The sequence below is a fragment of the Gadus macrocephalus genome, chromosome 6 (genome assembly GCF_031168955.1).
Source record: "Gadus macrocephalus chromosome 6, ASM3116895v1".
In the NCBI taxonomy this organism is placed as follows: domain Eukaryota; kingdom Metazoa; phylum Chordata; class Actinopteri; order Gadiformes; family Gadidae; genus Gadus; species Gadus macrocephalus.
Genome location: NC_082387.1, coordinates 24,517,397 through 24,539,292, shown reverse-complemented (window position 1 = coordinate 24,539,292; position 21,896 = coordinate 24,517,397). Strand labels below are relative to the sequence as shown.

Genomic DNA, 21,896 nt, shown 5'->3' with positions numbered 1-21,896 from the left:
CAGATCGACAGCTGAGTCCGGGAGTGGAACATCCACACTCTCCCCTAGTATCTCACCCCAACTCCCCTTAACAACACACCACAGCCCAGCCCTCCGCTTACTCTCAGCGGTAAACGAACTGCTTCTGGACGGGTTTGGGGGAAATCTGTGTGCAGGGGTTTTAGACCACCTTGTGTTCCCCTGCAGTAGGGGAGGTCTGATCTGGTCCACAAGCAGGCAGGACTCTCAACAACTTTCCTCTCCTCTGATCCCCGAGGAATGTTCGGGGTGAAAAGACGCATGTTTGAATGAACACAATGGACAGCAACAAGGATATAGAGGTTGACATGGAAGGAAACGGGTTTCCACCTGCGACATGTGAGTGTTTGACCCTATTTCTTAATATTCCAAATAACATCCCTTCTTTTGAATGTTATGCCATTTAGTCAGACCCAATAGCGCAGTATCAAGTGTTGCCAAGTGCTTTAAGAACACTATCATGCACTTTGACGCAGAGAGTCAGGCTCGAAAGGCGCATAAAACATCTGGCGCAGATATGGTTATTTAAATTATGGAATATGGATGTGTTGCACAACCACGCAACATACAGATCATGAATAGTGTAACGCATTATAACAAAATCCCACCTTTTATTTAACGCCTCGTCGCGTCCCCAATACACTCTTTTTGGTTGTATATATCTTTCTTATTGTAAAGGATGATTCCAGAAAGTTGTGTGTCCTGTAGCCTACTGGGTGCGGCGTGGTTGGCATACTAATGACGGAGCTTATTCCAGATACGAATTCAAACCATAATAGAATCACGTGGATACTCTGAATGATGTCATTCACATGCATGACGTCCCCTCCCCCCTCTCAACACACGTCCCGGTATCGAACCTGTGTCGGGTACAGCGCTTATATAACCCACAGGTGCCCGAGGGGCTGTTGAAACGCTGCAGAGATGCGCAAAGTAAACCACACACACACACACACACACACACACACACACACACACACACACACACACACACACACACACACACACACACACACACACACACACACACACACACACACACACACACACACAATACGTGTTAGTGTGTGTGTGTGTGTGTGTGTGTGTGTGTGAGTGAGTGTACGTTTATGACGTAAGTTTGTGTGTGACTAATGAAGTCGGAGACCTCGACCGTTAAATGATTTGTAGCAGAAACATTTGCATTTGGAAAGAGGAAAGCCACCATGCATTGGGCTATGCCTAGGACTTCTCTGCCATTGCCAAATGTGTGTCTGTGTGGCATAGCCTGTGTGAATGGAACTAGACACCCATTGTCACCTCTTCCCGGGGACCATAGGAGGTGTTGCCCTGGACAGGGGCTTCAGGGGGGGGTTTGGTGAGGCTTGGCTCGGTACCAGGTAGCTCCCCCCGGCCGTGGGAACGAGCCACACTGTAGCCAAATCGGATCTGTACAGAACATGATCTGTTCTCATAGCTGTGTCAAGGTGAACTCCTAGAACGTCTAGGATCACTGTCAATGCGTACCTTGCGTTACTGTTCCGGAATATTCCAAATCCCAGTGTAAATAATTCCAATTCAGGTGATTAAAGGAGACCTGTGTGATGACTCAGAGCGACTAAAGGTACATGTGATCAAGGAGCAGACTGGGCGTAGCACACCTTGCTCAAGGATGCCCTACAGCTACGTGACTTTTGACAAGGGCTCTGAACCAAGAACCTTTCAGCTGGGAGGGGTACCCTCTAAGTATCGCACGATCCTGTCCTCTTGTAGGGTGTCAAACTCAGTGTTGTACCTCCTCATCAACATTGACTGAGCCCAAGACACACAATTCTACACAGCAACCGGCCGAGCGCAGATCAGATAACGGCTGATGTTGAGCTTTCGTCACGGGATCGCCACCGGTGTGTCGGGCTCCAACCCCAGTGATGATGATGAAGATTAGAGGTGTTTCCTGGGTCTGAGTCATGGTGCCGACCAGCCAGGCGTTGTCCAAACACGCCGGGCCACCTCCCTTTGTCCCGGCGTGAGGCGAGAGAGAGAGGCGTGGTTGACCGGGTGAGGCTGAACCCAAACCCGCAGACTCGATGAGTCTGCCGCACAAGGACCAACGGTTGTGTTGCCGCTAGCGACGAGGTCAATGTTCTGAATGTTACTTTGAACATGTGGATCCCATGATCTGTTGTAACCTTTACTCAGTAGTGAATACTTGTTTGTTGAGAAGGCCAAGACACGTTTATACCTGTTCATCAGGTAATCAGGGTAGTGTCGAAAAGTAGTTTATCTTTCATGTTGATGATTCATATCTGCTGTCAGTTGGATTCCTGTATGGAATGTGTCCATTAAAAGCCAGAAGAGGTCTGGTATCGATCAGATGTCGGTAAAGTATCGGGTCTAGACGAAGCATTGAGCCCTCAACTAATGGCTTGAGTCGCTTCAGTCCACATTATTCCCTGAAGTCCTTTAATGTGGAACAGGGTGCAGAGGTTGGACCTGAAAGCCTGCTGCTTCAGTATTGTTAAGTTCTACTTTGTCAGGACTCAGTCAAACATCGTCTAATCCTTGAGGGAGTTTCCGATGCTTCTCGGAATTCCTTCTGCGTCTTTGTCCGGCGCGCTCCAGCTGAGACGCAGGTCTGACTGATGAGAATGCTGTGTGTTGGTTTCCGTGTAGAGTTTCCGCTTGTAACTCATGTGATTCAATCCAAGAGCGGTAGCTGCTTTTGTGTTTGAAGTGTTGGCAGTTGGCAAGTGTTTGTGTTCTTCATAACGTCTGCTTATGTTCTGAATACCAGGAGCCGATTGATTATCGGTAATGTGACAGGCAGTAAATCATAATTACCAGGTGTAGAGGATATTAATGTTATTTGGATGCGTCACTGCCATGTTGCACAATGATTGCTTCTGGGTAAACTGCTCTGTGGCACAACTGCTTCACATCGTTACCCTAAAAACACAGAAGGTGGTTGCCTATTGATATTCACCCACATGTTCAGTGTTGCTGGCCAGCTTTATTTTAAATGTTATTAAGAACAGGGCAGGCATAGGATGATAATCTAATCAAGATCAACCTTAGTCAGTATCTTTCCGAGAGCAGCATGTTAAAGGGATAGATTTCTCTGCGTTCTCTCTCTCTTCCTGTTTAACTACTGAGCATGTTTAATCCAGGTTATATTCACTCGGAGACAAGAACAAGTTATTGTTTGGCAACATCCCACCTAATCCACTTGAACATGGTTTATCACTCCAACCTAAGTTGATATTGTTTCCCCTGAGGTCTTTAAACCATTTGACTCTATATCTATAACTGTGTGGAATGCTGCACTCATTAATCAGGACCCAATAGGATCAGTCCAACATTTTGAATGTTCTTACAACCAGAATAAGGAGCAGTAGACGGTCAACAGTATTTGCTCATTAATTTGAGCAACTTCTGCGTGATGAATTTTCTGCTGGATTTCGATTCGTTCCGAACCGTCTTCTGTTCTCTGATTGGCTCTCATGAGCCCGCTCTCTCCTTCCCTCCTCTTGTCTCCGACTCCCTCGAGTTGTGACTGAGTTGCAGCTAGAACTGGGTAGTGTTAGCTATTAGTTGTGGTTACTGGTGGATACTTAGGATGGGTCGGGACTCGGGAGGTAGTTAGCGCCCTTGTTGGTTGCTGGTTTGTGTTTTCGGTAGGGCTGGCACCACGAGGAGAGGGTGAAAGGCGTCCTGGGTCTCGCAAGCCTTGTGGAATGCAGTGGAGTGTATTCTTTATATAATCAGACAGTATAAACTGCTGCTCCTGCTGGGACAGGGCCCTGCTGCTAACAAAGGCCCCGCAAGGGCCCGTCCCCCTGCCATTGTTGTAGAGGGGCCCCTCATTGTGTGTGTGTGTGTGTGTGTGTGTGTGTGTGTGTGTGTGTGTGTGTGTGTGTGTGTGTGTGTGTGTGTGTGTGTGTGTGTGTGTGTGTGTGTGTGTGTGTGTGTGTGTGTGTGTGTGTGTGTGTGTGTGTGTGTGTGTGCAGGAAGATGGCACATGTGCAGAAGCTAGGCCAGGCTATCATGCAACACGTTGAACCCCTGAAAGCCTTGACGTGATGCTGGAGGCGCACGCACTTTCCCCGATTGGTTGCTGCGTGTCGGCGTTCAACGTTAACATTATAGGCGAGCAAAACAAGGAAGCACTTGCACCACTCGACACTTTCCTTTGAAATCAGGCTGTGTAGGTGCTGCATCAAGTCTCATTGTATGCTTTGACTGTTTTCAGCCCCCCTTGCGAGTGCCTTCGATAAAAGCCCAGTCTGCTCAATCACTACAAGTTAATATGTAAACCGTCAAACAGGCTTGAAGCGCTATTCTATGGTCGGCGAGTGGCAAAAAAACGGGTCCTTGGAATGGAAGGATCAATCGTGGTTCTCTCATCTTTGTTCTCATTCTTTGGGAGATGAAGCAAGGCTTAGTGGGTATAGGATAGCCTCGTGGTTAGGGGGTTTGACCTCGAAACCAGACGGCGCTGGGATAACCCCGATCTCAGTTTATCCGCAGGCTCCCCAGAGCAGGATGACGGCTAACCCCTTCATACGCTCAATGATGTATAGGAATTTACCGTTAGCCGGCTGAACGGTATCAAGCTCAATCGAAGCAGTAGGAAGATCAGCGGGAGCGACTGTGATGCCTGACCTCCCGTTCATCTGAACCCAGACTCACTGTAAACATGACCAAGAGGACACGGTGGTCTGTGCGATGTTGTTTCCTCAGCCTGATAGATCCCAGCTGGTTCCACTGACATCATGTCACCTGGTCACGAGTGCGAGGTACCATGAGGCCGCAGCTCTGGTCCCCGGCCAGCATTCGTTCCAAGCCTGGAGAAAAATGTTGTAATGTTCCCCCATTCCACCGCCCTGCTCCGTCGTATCAGTACAGCTGTAACCAGAGCAAACATTTCCTCAGCTCCATGCTGTTATTATAACTGCTGGTTTCCATAAAGTTGAATCTGGGACTTTATGAAATGAAATGTTTTTGGAAACTGCCACTGAAGTGTTTGTTTATTTTAACGGTGCCTTTTCGTCCCGTTTTATGAGCTTTGCTTTCATCAGAGCGGACTGTCTGGTCGTGACTCCTTCAAACCCTTTGTGGTTTCTGTGATGTTCAGTCTTTGCTTGTTCATGCGAAATCTACATCCCGATCCTGAAACTATGACTCACTCTCAACCGACAAGGACCTGGCAGCTCAGATGAAGCCGTCTGATGCCCAGGTCTTTCGAAGGGATCTTTAGGAACATCTCCCCGGCTTACGTATGATCTTATGTGATGCTAGATGAATTCAGACCTTCTGGGGAGCACGTTGTTTTGATCCGAAGCTGGAAGCGGCAGAGGCAAAGTGAAATTGAGGCCGCCGTGGGTTCACTCTACTTTTGGCTTCCCTGCTTCTCACCTCTGGTGCTTATTCCCATGATGCACTGCTTTCCCCCAGATCCTTTTGTTAGCGTGTCCAAAACCAAATCGATAGACGGTTTAGGTAAAGGTTAACCCAACCCTCTGGGGGGTTAACCCTTACCAACTCAAGAGAGCCCTATTTACTCGTATTTCCATTCTATACGATCCCTAATGCATCCAGATAAATAGCCACCGGAAAAGTGCATGTAGTGACCCCTCCCACTACTGTTCCTCCAGCGACTCCATCCCCACCTCCTCCTCCTCCTCCTCCTCCTCCTCCACGTCTGAAAATAACCAGGTCTGCAAAGCACGGTCACCAGACCAGAGCTATTATTAGAGCTGGTTATGTTCCGCTAAAGGCCACCGCACATTACTTCTTAACACACGTCGATCTCTGCAGTGCGGTTGGGGTGACATCGGCCGTACAAGGACGCCTCTCCTTCTTCATCGATCTGTAAATCCGTCGCTGCATGTGCAACTCCTGAGCACTCGCAGCCCCCTCATGCCAAACACCTTCCCCTCTCTCCGACGCCCTCCCTTCCTCATCATTGACCTGTAAAGCCGAGGCCAGGACCGGCTAGCGCTCACGCTGCAGCGGACCAAAGGTTCTGGGTTCGAGTCCCCAATGTCGATACTTGGAGCACCTTATCCGAGATGGATGTGGTCCCCACGCATCAGAGTGTCTGCTGAATGACTCACTGTAAACCTTGAGGCTGTAGCTGTCAGAGAAGAGGCTTCTGAGTGTAAAACTCAGTACAGTGTCTACTGCTAGTGCATAACAAATGTATCGGTGTGTGTTGTGGTTCTCTGTGAAGCTGTATTTAAGCCTCATGTCTGAAGAGCATCGCGGGACCAGATCCTGATGCCAGAAGGAACGCAGGGTTTAATTGTATGTTGGGAGATGGAAGGATTACTGCTGGAATCTGTCTGCACGACTGGAACGCCTTGGAAAATGAGTGTGTTGGGCAGAATGAGGAACGCGGTGTTGTGAGACGGACACCGTATTTCAGAACACACACAGTGGAAGGACAGAGCAACACACTGCAGCTTTAAGATGGAAAAGTAACATAGTTGGTGTTTATTGTGTTTAATTAACTGTGTTTATTGTGTTTAATCGTAGGTGTTCCACGTGTTTAACAGTCAGTGTTCTAATGTGTTCAATAATCTGTGTTCAAAATGTTCAGTGCTCTGTGTTCATCGTATTTAATAGTCTGTATTTAACATTTGTATTAGTCCGGGTTTATCTTGATTATTGATGGGCTTTGAGGTCTCGTACATAGAGGTAGGCTGTTATTTGACATGTGTGTGTAGGCCTGGATATTCTTTAAACCCTGTTTCATTAGTTGCTGTAGACAATTCTTCCAGGACAGACTCCGTTCTTCAGAGATATTTTGAACAATAGAATCAATAGAACCCATTGCAGTGATACATCTGCACCATGAACTAACTCTCTGCCAATCAACCAACATTGACCAGAATTATTAATAATATAGTGTTTGGAGAGATGAGGGAGACTAAATGGACTAATGGCCCTTTGGGGGAACAGTTGCTAGCTACGTCAACAACATGTTTCTGATATGTTCATATAGTGTGTACAGTTATAAACCGTGTGTCCCCATTGAGCCTAACATAAATGACGACAGCCAGCGTGATGGATTAGGTGTCTTGATGTCTTGCTCAAAGACTTCTAAACACTTGCCAGGATTGTCCTGCAACCTCTTGACAAACGACCTGCTTTATCTTCTTGGCTGCCTGAACAGACGTCACTAAGTTTCGGTTATATATTGGTTATGGTATTGGTTAGTATGTCATGCTGAATGTCAGATTCCCATCACAGGGATTATCATCTAGAGCAGATTAGGGCTCTTCCCCACCCCCTTTATGGGATGTAGAGCAGGTTGCCGCGGAAACGGAGAACCCCCAGATGAAAGGGGCCCGATGTGGCCCAGATATTCTGATATCCCGTGTGTGTGTGTGTGTGTGTGTGTGTGTGTGTGTGTGTGTGTGTGTGTGTGTGTGTGTGTGTGTGTGTGTGTGTGTGTGTGTGTGTGTGTGTGTGTGTGTGTGTGTGTGTGTGTTGTGGGGACATGGACATTCAGAGCAGCATGTGTCCTAACGAATGTTCTATCTGTAATTTCAACACACACACACGCGCGCGCACACACGCGCGCACGCACGCACGCACACACACAAAGACACTCAGGAGGGTGGGGGTGTGATTATTTGCTCTGTGTGACTGGGCCCATGTCGTTTCTTACCTCATCACCCCTCACCCCGTCGACCCCCCCCGGAGTGAGTGGAGAGGGTTTGGTGGCAGGGGGGGGGGGGGGGGGGTGGATTGTGTGTGTTTGGGGGGACACTGGATGAGGTAATTGGTGTTTTCTCGGTCCAAATGAGATGCAGCACAGCCATTCATGCTGCCCTCTCCCCCCTCCCCCATCTCCCCCACCCCCCCCCCCCCCCTGCTTCCTCTTCCTCTTCTTTAATTCCCCGCCTTCTGTTTACCCCCTCGTTCCCTCCAAAACCGCCTCTGTTCTGAACCCGCTCTGTTCTGACCCTGAACCGTTTAGACACACTGGATGTGCTCTTAACATTGTTCCTTTTGGTTCTTATTTTCTTCTCGGTTCAAAGTCCCGGAATCACTTTACCAGAGTACCTCCCGTCATACGCACCGACACACTGCAGCATTTTCTGCCCCCTTTGCCAGGGGTGGCGCCATATCCCTGGGCCTGCGCGGCTCCACCTTATACGTTATTGCATGTCCCAATCGAGACTCACGAGTCCGCCTCTAAACGCTTCCCCCGTCTAGGGACCGAGGACAATCTCCCAGGTTTTGTTGCTGAAACTGGTTCGAAACCGGTTCGAAACCGATGAAGGGGTAATAAATCAAAAGTCTTCAGGGCGGCCCTTAATATTTGGGCGGGAAATTTAGAAGTTGTGTTTGCTTATAAACACTGTCGTACCAACACGTATCGTCCTGGGTTAAAAATATGTAAACAAGAGTCACTGGAGTGGAAATCCTTTATTGCACCATTTTTTTATATGCTGCAATCCATTTTTAATAATTTTAAAAGCTCTCCCTGTTGCCAAGGGATTCAGGGATCCAATCAGCACCCTGCATTGCCTGTTGGTCTACTTTACAGACAGGCTTCAAGTCCGGTATTTTCAAATGCCTTTTAACTGCTTCCTCAACCACAACCTGCCTGAGATCGTTTGGAGTTCATCTTTTGCTGGAGTGTTTGCTCCAACATGTTGTCTGTGGGGTTCCTACCAGGAGTGTCGAGTCCCCTACAGTAGCTCAGACATCAGGTCAAAGGTCAAGGTCTGTTGTCCTACTCCTGTAGGATCTCCTTCAGTACATGTAGGTAGTCATGGCAACAACAGCTCATCAGGGGATGGTTGTTGTATTGCTTTTATAGCGTGGCATCTAACCAGCGGCCTCACGGTTCCTCCGCTGTAATCTGATGACCTACTGGTTTCCAGGCTGTCATACTGTCTCCCCGCTGTGCTCACGTGCACTCATGCGCGTGCGTGTGCACGTTGGGTTCTGCGTTTGCCTTCTTGCAGAAAGCCCCTGGTCGTTTGTTGGATGTAAAATCCATATCAAATACCATTTCCTAAAAAGTGTTTATCTGAGTTATTATTATGGTAAAGTGACAATCAATCTGAAACGCAAACCTGGTCAATTTTGTGGCTGAGGAAAATTATAATATGCTGATGTATTATCAACCTAATCTTGGAAAATTGTACATGATCTGTGGACGATGGCATGATTTAGCCTAAACCGTTCTAAACAACTCGAGGGCTCTACTGGATGTTTATACCACATAGTGTTCTCTATGTCGTCTTGAGCTCTGGTTGACCATTAAGCTGTGGCGGGGATGCCTGTAAACAGAAGCAGGACTTGGTACAAACAAAGCTTAAGAAATAAATGCCCCTTGTTTGGGACAATAACCAGAAGTCCAAATATATTTTATATCAAGATGACATTTTTGTTCTACATGGTTGGCTTGTTAATGCATTATTGTGTATTTATTATCAATCCAAATATTTTGCATTAATTTAATGCATTCAAACATAAGGTTGTCTATTGTCATAAATAACAGTCAACGTTGGAGATTTCTGCATGCAGCCAAGATAGATTTTGCAATATTCTTATGATTTTGATACTGTTGTGTTTGGATTGAACCAATACATTTTTTGCATTATGTCATTTTAATGTAAGACATTTCCCTGTATTAAGTATTAATGTGCTACATGGATGTCCAATAATTAACTTCTAGTCGCTTGCTTGAGGACAGTACTGAAACTGTGTTTGCTCTGCTAGATTTTGAAATATCACTAGACACACTGTGTGTGTGTGTGTGTGTGTGTGTGTGTGTGTGTGTGTGTGTGTGTGTGTGTGTGTGTGTGTGTGTGTGTGTGTGTGTGTGTGTGTGTGTGTGTGTGTGTGTGTGTGTGTGTGTGTGTGTGGGGAGGCTCTTCCAGGTCAAAGTACATTAGGCTGATGATGTGGCCCTGGCTGCTTGCTATGTCTCGCTTCATTAGTTCCTTTTGGACCAATGAGATGACTTTGCACTAAAGTTTAGGAAACTCATTTGTATTCTGCTCCATCTCTCGGGGTTAAATGCTTTTACAGCAGTGGCTGTCAGAGACCTAAACGATATCTGTCCTCTCCACTCCTCTGTCTCGCCCTCTCTCCTCTCCTCTCAGCATTACGATTTTATCTTCTCCCCTCCTCTAAACACTTCTTTTTTTATTCTCTCCTCCCCTCAACACTCTGATTTTATCCTCTCCTCCTCTCTTCTCCTCCTCCCCTCAACACTCAGATTGTATCTTCTCCTCCTCTCCTTTCGTCACACAGGTTGTATCTTCTCCTCCTCCCCTCTCCTCTCAATACGTGCATGTTATCTTCTCCTACTCTCCTATCCAGCTACATTCTGGTTCAATTGGTATTCATTGGTGGCTCAGTCTGCAGACAAACCTCCTTCTCTATCTGCATCATGGATGGGAGACACACACACACACACACACACACACACACACACACACACACACACACACACACACACACACACACACACACACACACAGTTGAATATTATAACCTGAAGTCAAACACAATCTTGTATTGCATGATTGATTAGCAATGGCCGCTCCGGGCCGCCCCCATCCAGACTGTAAGTCACCCCACCTCGTCCGGTTAGCCACACCCCCGCTCGGTCTGTGCGCCCGGCTGGCCGACCAAACCCGTCTCTGTTTGTACTAGTCAATACAGTGGGATCTGATAGTGTACGCTTTGCACTCCAGACCACTTGTAGTCCTACAAATCACGCATCCGATTTCTTTGTTGACTATCAGGATTCACCGACAAATTGACTTTTGCACCACCCCAGTAGGGTTAGGGTTAAGAAAGGACAATAGCTGATTGTTTTGTTGGTCATATCGATGTCAGTGGGAGTAAAGAAGTTTTAATTATATAATCATTAGGGCACAGGTTTTTAATACAGCGACCTGGGCTATTTTCAGGGCAGCGTCAACACCTGTTTTAAGTACATTGAGGCCTTTGGTCTTGGCGCTCACGGTCATGGCTCCTCCCTGGCTATGGGCAGGGTCTTGGTTTTGCGTGATCCTGCTCTCGGTCTTGGTTCTGCAGGGTCATGGTTCTGCATGGACCTGTTCCTGGTCCTGGTCCTGGTGCTGGTCCTGGTCCTGGTCATGCAAGCTCCTGGTTCTGCATGTTCCTGGTCTCGGTCATGGTCCTGCAGGGTCTTGGCTCTACTTGGTCCTGGACTCGGTCCTTGTCCTGGTCCTGCTCTTGGTCCTGGTCTTGGCTCTACTTGGCCCTGGACTCGGCCCTGGTCCTGGTCCTTGACTTGGTCCTGGTCTTGGCTCTACTTGGTCCTGGACTCGGTCCTGGTCCTGGTCCTGGACTCGGTCCTGGTCCTGGTTCTGCAGAGTCTTGGCTGTCCCCCAGAGAGCAGAGACCTCCACAATAGCTGTCGTCTCTCACAGCAACACCAGAGGAATGCTGATCCAACCACAGACAGACCCTCAGTGTGTCGGAGCTGAGCTACCGAAAACAACTAGGCACATGCAGTCGTGCCTGTCTGGCTACCCTGCCTGTCTGTCCATCTGTCTGTCTGTCTGTCTGTCTGTCTGCTGGTCAGTCTGTTCTCTTGTCTCCGAGACAACGATGCCAGCGTCTCTTGTCCCGGACGATGACTTGCGTTTGGGTGAGCAGAGCTGAAGTCAGCCACTTCTCTCTGGATGTAAACCATGAACCATAAAACCCAGAGAGCAGCTTGATGATCTATACATCATCACGGTTGATCGATCGAGGACAGCCACACTCGGCCAGCGTCCTCAAAGGTTCTTCTGATGCTGACGCCTCAGTAGGCCCTTTCACATTGTTTGTCGTCTGGCTTGAGGCGCATAACAGAGGTACAATGGTGGTTATTCCCATGATGCACTGCTTTCGTCAATGTCATTGTCTATACCTGAATCCAATGACTTAAAATAATGTTCTTATTGAATATCTATTTGTACCATTTCCCTAACCTTATACCTAAACTTAACCACCTATAACATCATACGTAAACTTAATAATCTGTATATAACCAACTTTAGCCTTATAGCTCAGTTTAACGGTCTCTAACCTAAACATTACCATCACTAGCCTCATACCCAAACTTGACTACCTATAACCTAGCTAAACGTAATAATATGTAACTGGTTTAACCTAACCAACTCTAGTAGCTGAACCTAATTGCTCCGCCTGATAGCTGAACTGAACCAACTCTAACCTAATCCTATCCCTAAACCCATCGGCCTCCGCGGTCTAGGTACCGCGTCTCCGGTGGTCCAACGCTCTTTCAGTAGTAGGGCTCCTGTGGTGCCCGTGACGTTGGTCGTAAATATTCACACCCCAGCCCCTGGGTCCGCCAAGCTCTCATAGAGTTTGAATAATTTAAAGTGCAAAGCAAGACGTTCCAAATATAACTCTTTATCTACAAGAAGCTCTGAGTGGGTTCTTAATGTGGTTATGGGCTCATTTTGCTCCTTAGAATACCCGCCGCCGTTTGTCTGTCCCTTCCCCGTCATCTCTCTACCTCTACCTCTCTATCTCTAACATCTATCTCAGGTCTGTCAGGAAGCATCTGTCAGAGAATGGTTTGAGGGCTTCAGCACAAATAAAAAAGGTCTCAAGACTGTTATCTAGTATACAAGATCAGAGTGTGGAATTAGATTTGTCACGGTACATAATGTGGCTAAAGAGCTGCATAAACCGTGATCCTGCAGGACAATGACTCTGATTGTCCTGGGTCTTGATCAGCTAACGGGGCTGTTGTTCTGGAATTACAGCTTTGGCTTCGTTTAGCCTCCAAGCCCGTTGGTCCAAGGTTTAGCAGTACCCAGTACCTTTGGTTGTGTTTAGTAGTACCCCAGTACCTCTGGTTGTGTTTAGTAGTACCCCAGTACCTCTGGTTGTGTTTAGTAGTACCCCAGTACCTCTGGTTGTATTTAGTAGTACCCAGTACCTCTGGTTGTGTCTAGTAGTACCCCAGTACCTCTGGTTGTGTTTAGTAGTATCCCAGTACCTCTCTGGTTGTGTCTAGTAGTACCCAGTACCTCTGGTTGTGTCTAGTAGTACCCAGTACCTCTGGTTGTATTTAGTAGAACCCAGTACCTCTGGTTGTGTCTTGTAGTACCCCAGTACCTCTGGTTGTATTTAGTAGTACCCAGTACCTCTGGTTGTGTCTAGTACTACCCCAGTACCTCTGGTTGTATTTACCTCTGGTTGTGTCTAGTAGTACCCAGTACCTCTGGTTGTGTCTAGTAGTACCCAGTACCTCTGGTTGTATTTAGTAGTACCCAGTACCTCTGGTTGTGTCTAGTAGTACCCCAGTACCTCTGGTTGTGTCTAGTAGTACCCCAGTACCTCTGGTTGTGTCTAGTAGTACCCCAGTACCTCTGGTTGTATTCGGTGGAACCCACTACCTCTGGTTCTCTCTGTCTCTACAGCCTCTGCTTCCTTTGGTTCTGTGGTGGAACCAAGTGTTTACATGTTCTGCTGTTGCAAGTTCTCACAAATGACCGTTTCTTCTCCAGAAACCCCACCGGCTAATCTCCCGTGTGTCTCTGCGAAACAGCGGTGCCTTTGTTTTTTGTACGCCAAACACCTTTTTTAGCCGGTGACAAACGTTAGAGTCGGCCCGTCACATACATGAACAAAAGTGATGCATGACGAAGAGTGGAAAAAACACAGAAACTGTGTGTCGTCATGTCCGTCTCTCGGAGTAGCTCCTCGAGGGCCCCCCGGCTGGAATGAAGACAGACCGGACCGGTCGAGTCACGGCTGTGCATCGACGACTCTCTGCCGTCGCCCTTCATCTCACACCCCTCTCCCCCCCCCCCCCCCCCCCCCTCTCTCTCTCTCTCTCTCTCTGAACCAGCGCCTGAAGTGAGCCTCGTTCGCCCCGATCCCGAGGGTGAGAGCTGCCCCGCCCGGTCCGAGTCCCCGTCCCGGAGGCGAGGGCCGTCCTCCAAGGTGGAGGCGCTCCGGCGCTCGGGGGCGCCCACCCCCAAGGCTGACCCCGCCTCCCCCTCCTCCCCCCTCCCCCGGTCCAAGAGAGGTAAGGGCTGCTCTCCACGTTCACCTGTTGGCTCGCTGCGGTCCGCTGGATAGAGATGTGTCGAACCCACGTTTTCAAAGATGTAAATAAATACATCATGTTCAGCATCACAGGTTACGTTAAAGGTTAAGCTACATGCAAGCAAACCAGAAATATCTTCCGTCGAATTCACCCTCGATGTTTCGAGACAGGACCAACTCCTCCAATCAGCTAGTAGCATTGCTCATAGTCACCATCCAGGGTCCGATCATGATGGGGCCCTCCAACAGAGCTCATTCCTCCTCTCCTCCTCTCCTCATTCCTCCTCTCCTCCTCTCCTCGTCTCCTCCACCTTTCCTCTCCGTGTCTTTAGTCTGCTTTTAAAAATGTCCCTCACTTCCCCTGGTCGACTGGGCTTCCTGTTTAGCTGGCCTCTCCCTCCGGAGACCTCATGCAAGACTAGCACGCAGTAATGCTATGAGCCCCTCCCTCTCCCCTTCCACCCTCTCTGCTGGGGGGCGTCAGCAAGGGTGGGTGAGGGGAGGGCGGGCTGCATGGCATTACCTCATCTGCGAAAGTTTGCAAGGCATCGAATAGGTTCAGGGTTTCGTGCGATAAAGTTGCGAGAAGACCAGCCTTGTCTGTTTTCATGTTACGGTCCATCACTTCAAACAGTCTATCATCAATCCCTTATTGATCCATCCATCCATCCATCCATCCATCCATCCATCCATCCATCCATCCATCCATCCATCCATCCATCCATCCATCCATCCATCCATCCATCCATCCATCCATCCATCCATCCATCCATCCATCATCCATCCATCCATCCATCCATCCATCCATCCATCCAGCCGGCCTTCCTTGTATCACCTGCACATGTTTATCTAAGGGTGGGTACGATTGATTGATTGATTGATTGATTGATTAATAATTTAATAATCCCAGGGGAAAATTATTTAAAGTCATTATTGTCAGTCAGTTTCAGGGATTTATTGGCGTAAGACCACACACACACACATATACACAGGCACACACACACACTACACTACACAGGTGAGGCACACACACACACACACACACACACACACACACACTCCTGTGGTCCTCTGCATGTGAGGTTGCCAGGGCGTTCTAGGTAGCACTGTGCGGTGCACGTGAGGTGCACGTGAGGCGTATTAATACCAAAGTGGGTCAGGCTTCTGCTATGAGTGGGGGGGGGGGGGGGGGGCGTGATGTCTCGCCTCAGTAGACATAATGACGACTCCCTGTCCGTGCTGAAACATACGCTACGGAGGGCATGGACGTTGGCAGGGAGAGAGATGGAGGAGGGGGGGAGGGAGGGAGGGAGGGAAGGGAGGATGCAGTGATGTAATGCTCTCCAGGAACCGAGCGCACACGCACGCACGCACGTGTGCACACACCGGCGTGACGTCTGCCACGTCGTCTACCGGCCCTCTCTGTCGATCTGTTGGGGAAAATGATGATTGAAGATTGAAGATGGGTCTACGATGGCTGAAACTAGAAAGATGATAATATGATCATGCTTACGGGGTTAGGAAATGTTGTGTTCAGGCATGGGTAAGAGGTGGTTAGGGACAAGTATTGGATGCAGGGCAGATACATGCAGGTGTCATCATTACCACCAAAGCATCGACATCTGAGGATTTTTTTTAAATAACACACTAGGTGTGTGTACGCCTGAATGAACCACCCAACTGCAGATGGTATTCTGAGGAGCTTCTTCTGGTTTTTACTGATGTATTGTTTAGTATCAGAAACCCCACATACCTGCTACCCCAAGCCTAGGAAACAAACGCCCCCCCCCCCCCCCCTTCTCTCTCTCCTCTTCTAACTGATCTCTACGTCTCTGCTCTCTCTCCCCTGCTGTCTCTCTCCAGATTTAGTAAAGTCCGATGACAGGCAGTCGCTTGCCAGAGCGCGTCGAGAGGAGAAGGCCAAATATCTGGGTGAGTCAGAATGAAGGGACAGCTCCGCCTGCTGGTGGCTCGTGGAACAGGAGGAATTATTTCTCGTGTGTACTATATACGCAGGAGGACATTATAGGACATATGTCACTCTTATCAAACGCACAAACCTAGAATTTTGGTTGTCAAGCACTTTGCTTGCTTTGTGCATGCTCAACTGCTCACAAATACAGCTACTACTTGTTATAGCTACTGTTAAAGGCACCCAGTGCAACTTTATGTAAACATTCAATGAAAAATAAACATTCAATTTCTAGTCTTTTTTACACGTAGTAAGTTTCAATAACTCCATACCATTACATATCGACATTCAAGGAGCAAAGATGAGACGTCGTTGTGTGGTGAGAACTGATAGAAAATCGTAAACAACAACAATCGCCGGTGGGGAGAAGCCATTTTTCCATTGACTGGAAGCCTGCTTTATTTATTGTAGGTTACAAAAAATAAAGAAAATGGCGGCATTGTTGTTGTTATCGATTTTGTATCAGTTCTCACCACACAACGACGTCTCATCTTTGCTGCTTAAATGTCGGTATGTAATGGTATGGAGTTATTGAAACTTACTACGTGTAAAAAAGACTAGAAATTGAATGTTTATTTTTAAGCCTCGAAAGTTGCACTGGGTGCCTTTAATGGTGTTGGCTCAGCTTCTAACACCTTCTGCTCCCGTCAGCTCTGTAAGGCTACCTCACTCTGTTTAACCTGCATGACGGATGGGCCGCAAAACTTTATTGAAAACGTCTATCTTACTTTGTTAGTTGCGAACGAGGGCTTCACACAGTTTTACACTTGACACGTTTTTCTTAAGATATCCAGGTGGTTATTCCCATAATGCATTAAAAAATATTTTATCATGTGATGTTAAGTTTAATGCTACAATTCTAAAATCTAAGTATTGAATTAAAGATTACATTTTGGTCTGAGGTTCAACAAGTTTAAGTTTGGCTATTGGGTATACCGGGTTAAATCAATGCATCATAGGAATAATGCAACACATCATGTTGATCTACACTGTGACTGGCACTGACCTGCCTGCAACACGCTAGCATGCGTTGCATGATTGACAGCTGCTCTTGTCTCCCCCCTCCCCCTTGCAGAAGAGCTGGGCCAGATACAAGGTAAGCCATGCACACCTGTGTGCTTGCGGTGTCGGTGGAGGCATTGATGAATCATCAATCAACGATCAGCAAATATGTTTTTAGTTACGGTTCATCCAACACAATCGTCTGATCAATCTGTTTTCCCATCTTCATGTCGTGTTCATGCATGTAGTGTAATCATCCTATTCATGTGTTGTGTTGTGGTCTTACTGGTTCTCTACATTGTATTATTCCAGCAGCATAACATTTATTTTAGTTAGTTATTTACCACTCTATAGATAACTATCAGTTCATCTTCTAAGACTTGGAATGCATCGATAAAATACCATAATAATATCGATATTGAGGTTGAAATCCCTAGAGGCAAAGTTGATTTGTCAATAGTACCCACGTGGACACACACATTAACGTTCCATACATTAATGTGTAGTACTAGGTGGTACGGTGCATCCCTCATAATAATTAATGCTGATCCATGTAGCTTCAGGTTCTCTGCCTCTCAATAAGAATCCAAACCAAACGGTTAGTGGATGTGGCCATCAGGTCACTAGGGTTATAGTTAGGGGTGAGTGTTAGACACAGGATTAGGAGTTAGCACCGCTGAACTCTGTGCTGATGGGGGTTTATTTAGACACGCCTTCAACGGCTTAGTAAATTGTGTTATGGTTAGGCACCACAGTAAAACCCAGACTGTGTTTATGTTATGAAGGTAAGGGGGGGATGTGATTACGCTAAGTGTCACAGTAATGCTGTGGTCTTCGGAAAAGTCCAGTGATTGAATTTGTTTGTTTTTCCCTGCAGAGGAAATGGTAGAGGAGATGGAACACAGCTATTAAACACAAACATCCCCTTTGGATAAAAGCATCTGTTAAAGAACTATATGTAATACAGCAGAAAGAAAACAGTTTGCTCACAAGTTTGGAACCTTTGACAAACAATTTCATATCGTTTTTTAAAGTAATGATTCATTATTCTAAACGAAACCTGCACGTTAAAGGTCGTTCAACTGAGGTTAGAAGTGGAGGTTTTGGGGTTCGCGGTTAGAAGTGGAGGTTCTGGGGTTAGAGGTGAGAAGTGGAGGTTCTTGGGGTTTGCGGTTAGATGTGGAGGTTCTGGGGTTAGAGGTTAGAAGTGGAGGTTCTTGGGGTTAGCGGTCAACAGGGGTAAAGTGTTATGAAGCGTGTCCCTCCTGACCTCCTGCTCCTCTGGCTCCTCCCCAGCGGTGAAGCAGAGCCACTGGCAGGAGAAGGAGGAGCGAGCCCGCCAGCTGAGGGACCAGCAGCTGGAGGAGAGAAGGAGGCGGCTGGAGGAGCAGCGGCTCCTGGCAGAGAAGAGGCGCTGTGCCCTGGAGGAGAGGCAGCAGCTGAAGCTGGAGAAGAACAAGGTACCGGGATTACATCGCTATGTACTGTGGTGTCATAACCAGGTACTGCCATGTCATAGCTCTGTACTGTGGCGTCCTAACTAGGTACTGTGGTGTCATAACCCAGGTACTGCCAAGTCATAGCTATGTACTGTGGCGTCCTAACTAGGTACTGTGGTGTCATAACCCAGGTACTGCCAAGTCATAGCTATGTACTGTGGCGTCCTAACTAGGTACTGTGGTGTCTTAACCAGGTACTGTGGTGTCCTAACTAGGTACTGGGGTGTCTTAACCAGGTACTGCCAAGTCGTAGCTATGTACTGTCTGCAACATCATAACTAGGGAATAGTGATGTGATAACCAGGTTCTACGATGTCATAACGCGGTGTAGTGATGTCATAGTTGTGCAGTGCGATGTAAAACTAGGTGCTGGTGGCGTGTCATAACTAGGTACAGTGCTGTCAGAACACAGACTGTGACTTCTTAGCACAGACCCAGGGTTCAAAAGTTATTGATGTCATCGCAACGTCTTAGCGGTAATTTCTGTGACCTCAGGCTGAGACGTTTGATGTCACGACGTCATAGCGCAGGAGCCTTTCTTGTAAGATGGCTGTGGGTGGTTTTTAAACAAGGGCACTATAACGCGCCACACGGTGCACGCTCTTGTCGCTGCAGGAGCGCTACGAGGCGGCCGTCCAGCGCTCGGTGAAGAAGAGCTGGGCTGAGATCCGGCAGCAGAGGTGGTCGTGGGCCGGAGGACCGGGCCAGAACCCCGGCCACAAGGACAGTGAGTGGAACCCCACCACAGCACACTGTAGAGTATACGTACCCTACAGCCACGGCATAGATGGGTCACGCGGATGAGCCGTCGTGCTAATGTCATAGAGACTTCACATGTGTGTGACACGCATGCATCATACTTCGGCGTTGTGAACACAACGGGATGAAGTCATGTGTGCGGCTTACATAAGTATGTCATGCGTCGGGTCATACGTGATACATGCCCTGTCATTCTTAATAGATACACGTCACACACGCGTTGCGTAACATCAGTGCAGGCGGATGCACTTCCGCTCTCACACGCCAGTTTTCAGGGTTGCAGGTAGCTGCCTGTTTAAAATGATTAATCTGTGTTTTTTGTATTTAATACCTTCACCGTAGCACCCCTCTAGAAGCAGGGTTTTCTACTTGATTACACCGCTCTTGGAAATGAATTTCTAAGGATATTCTTTTACAATTGGCGACATTTTTGTATTGGAGACATGTTTGTGTTTGCTGTACCAGCTGGAAGGAAGGCTGATCTATCAACCAGACATTTGGGTGGACACTTGTACTTGTTATACCACTATAGGGACCACTTGTAACGTGAGTTTGCACGAGAGCCAGGAACTTGCACTTGATAGAGGGCCGATAGAGCTTAGCAGATCCAGGAATGAAAGTAGCTCTTTCAGAGACCATCAAGGTTCCTGGCTCTGACATTCAACATTTTACTATTTATTACAACTTTTAAAGGCCTTGAACATCCGGGAGGGGCCGGTGAAGCAAGCAGTGGCTTTTATGCTTCTTAAATTATTGATACAGTATTATTATTGTACTATAATACAGTCAGTTATAAATCTCTTTCAATGTTTCTCCCTGTATGTTTGTAATAAATGACGTGGAATGGTATTGGTTTTTCGAAGGGACTGGGTTTCCTTTGAGTTGACAAAATAAAAAAAACACGTTTGAGTTCCCACGGGTACCCTGGCAGTTAAAAGACAAGCTGTGTGTGTGCGCGTGTGTTTGAGTGTGCTTATATAAATCCTGTAAGTGTATTGTGTACCATCCCAGTGTGTGAGTGTGTTCATTCATCATGAGGGGGGTCAGTGTATGCGGGGGGAAGGGTTTAACCGTGACACTGCAGGAAGTGTCCCGGTGTGACCCCGTGTGTGCGGCGCTCTCTCGGTTCCCCCAGGCGGGCGCTCGGTGTCGACCGTCAACCTGACCAATCACGCGGACTCTGTCCTCACCAAGCGTCTGTCCAAGAGCTCCGCCACCCTCTGGACCTCCCCCAACAGAAGTAAGACCGTCTCTGAGGAGACCCCCATGTCAGCCAAATCAACTGCCGGCACCTCTCCCTGTCGACCAATCACCCCGCCCGCGCCTCCATCGCTTCCTGTGATTTGTTGCTTCAGTTCCGTTGCGTTGATTCGCTCCCCTGGATGTTCCTACCCGCTCCTTGATCACCCAATCACGATCCTGCCTGATGTCTGACCAGCCAATCCGCCTCCCTGTATGATTTTTTTTTTTGATCCTTCTCCAAACCTACCATCCGTCCCCCAATTTGGTTTTCTGGGTTTCTGTTGTTGGTGTGGGGAATTTTATGTAACTTTTTTTTGTGGCCACCTCAAACTTGTATCATGATTTCAATGTTCCGTCTTATGGTTTATTATTGTTATTTGTGTCGTTTTGGTGTTTTGGTGTTTGACATTTCATCCCTGCTCTGGATTTGCCACTGGAGTGGGCCCCTGATTTCATTTCCATTCCACCCACACAACTGTTCCTTGCATGACAGATACAGAGTGTTTAGATACCGTTGAAAGCTGAATGTTCATGTGATTAAGTCATGTTTTGATGGTCTACCACAACCAAACATAGAAAGAAAACCACACAACTGTCATGCCATGTTGGACTGAATCTCTCTGGTCAAGTGTTAGAAGCATCTATCGTCTGGCCAGAGACATATTCTTCTCTCCTCTTCTTTATTATCCTCTGGTTTTTTACTTCCGGTGTCTTCTAAACAATCAGAATCAATGTGATGATTGGATCATTTCAATCTGGTGTTCTTATCAACGATAAACAACGATAAACGGAGATCAGACGCTCTTTAAAGCTGACACGCGGTCGGTGGTATTCTACGAACATAAGCCATGGATGCCAGCAGTCGGCCGTCCTGACGTGAGGTTGTTTGTCCTCTGCTGCAGACCGTAGTGTGGCGCTGAGTCCCTGGGAGACCAGCGTGGTGGACCGGCTGATGACTCCCACCCTGGCCTTCCTGGCCCGCAGTCGCAGTGCCGCCAGCGTCCTGGCCAATGGGAAGGACTCGCGTGAGTCACCTGACCGACGCGGAAGAATAAATGAAACTAACTTCAGGGTTTATTTTGGGAAGCTTCAAACACTGACGACGTGAAGAAGATATATTGACTTAAGGCTTTATTTGGGAGAACTACAATTTTGGATGGCTTGAAGATTAAATACTACTTTCAGTCTACTAACACGTTCGACTTGAACTAATACTAACCTCACTAAACTACTACAACTACGAACTATAATCACTGCTACCACCATCACTACTGCTATGTCTACCCCAACCACAACTGACAACTACTAACAACGAATACTTCTGCTAGTTACAAATTCCTACAACTACGGCC

General features: G+C 47.6%; 1 protein-coding gene and 1 long non-coding RNA gene across 5 annotated transcripts in view; both read left to right on the top strand.

Annotated features, from left to right (window-relative positions):
• Positions 1-21,896, top strand: part of map7d1a (MAP7 domain containing 1a) — a 36,593-nt gene that overhangs the window by 15 nt on the left and 14,682 nt on the right. The window contains exons 1-8 of one of the 4 annotated variants that reach the window (XM_060053159.1): positions 1-357; positions 13,871-14,050; positions 15,934-16,002; positions 17,118-17,138; positions 18,341-18,504; positions 19,159-19,270; positions 20,438-20,542; positions 21,447-21,569. The exon at positions 1-357 is cut by the window's left edge and continues 14 nt beyond it. In XM_060053159.1, the coding sequence (XP_059909142.1) occupies positions 288-357; positions 13,871-14,050; positions 15,934-16,002; positions 17,118-17,138; positions 18,341-18,504; positions 19,159-19,270; positions 20,438-20,542; positions 21,447-21,569 (844 nt within the window). In that variant the 5' untranslated portion in view covers positions 1-287. The remainder of the gene's footprint in view (positions 358-13,870; positions 14,051-15,933; positions 16,003-17,117; positions 17,139-18,340; positions 18,505-19,158; positions 19,271-20,437; positions 20,543-21,446; positions 21,570-21,896) is intronic. The other 3 variants (XM_060053161.1, XM_060053160.1, XM_060053162.1) reach the window with 3 other exon arrangements.
• On the top strand, positions 17,145-18,082 carry LOC132458938 (uncharacterized). The gene is made up of 2 exons (XR_009526038.1): positions 17,145-17,332; positions 17,381-18,082. It is a non-coding gene; the product is annotated as an uncharacterized LOC132458938 (long non-coding RNA).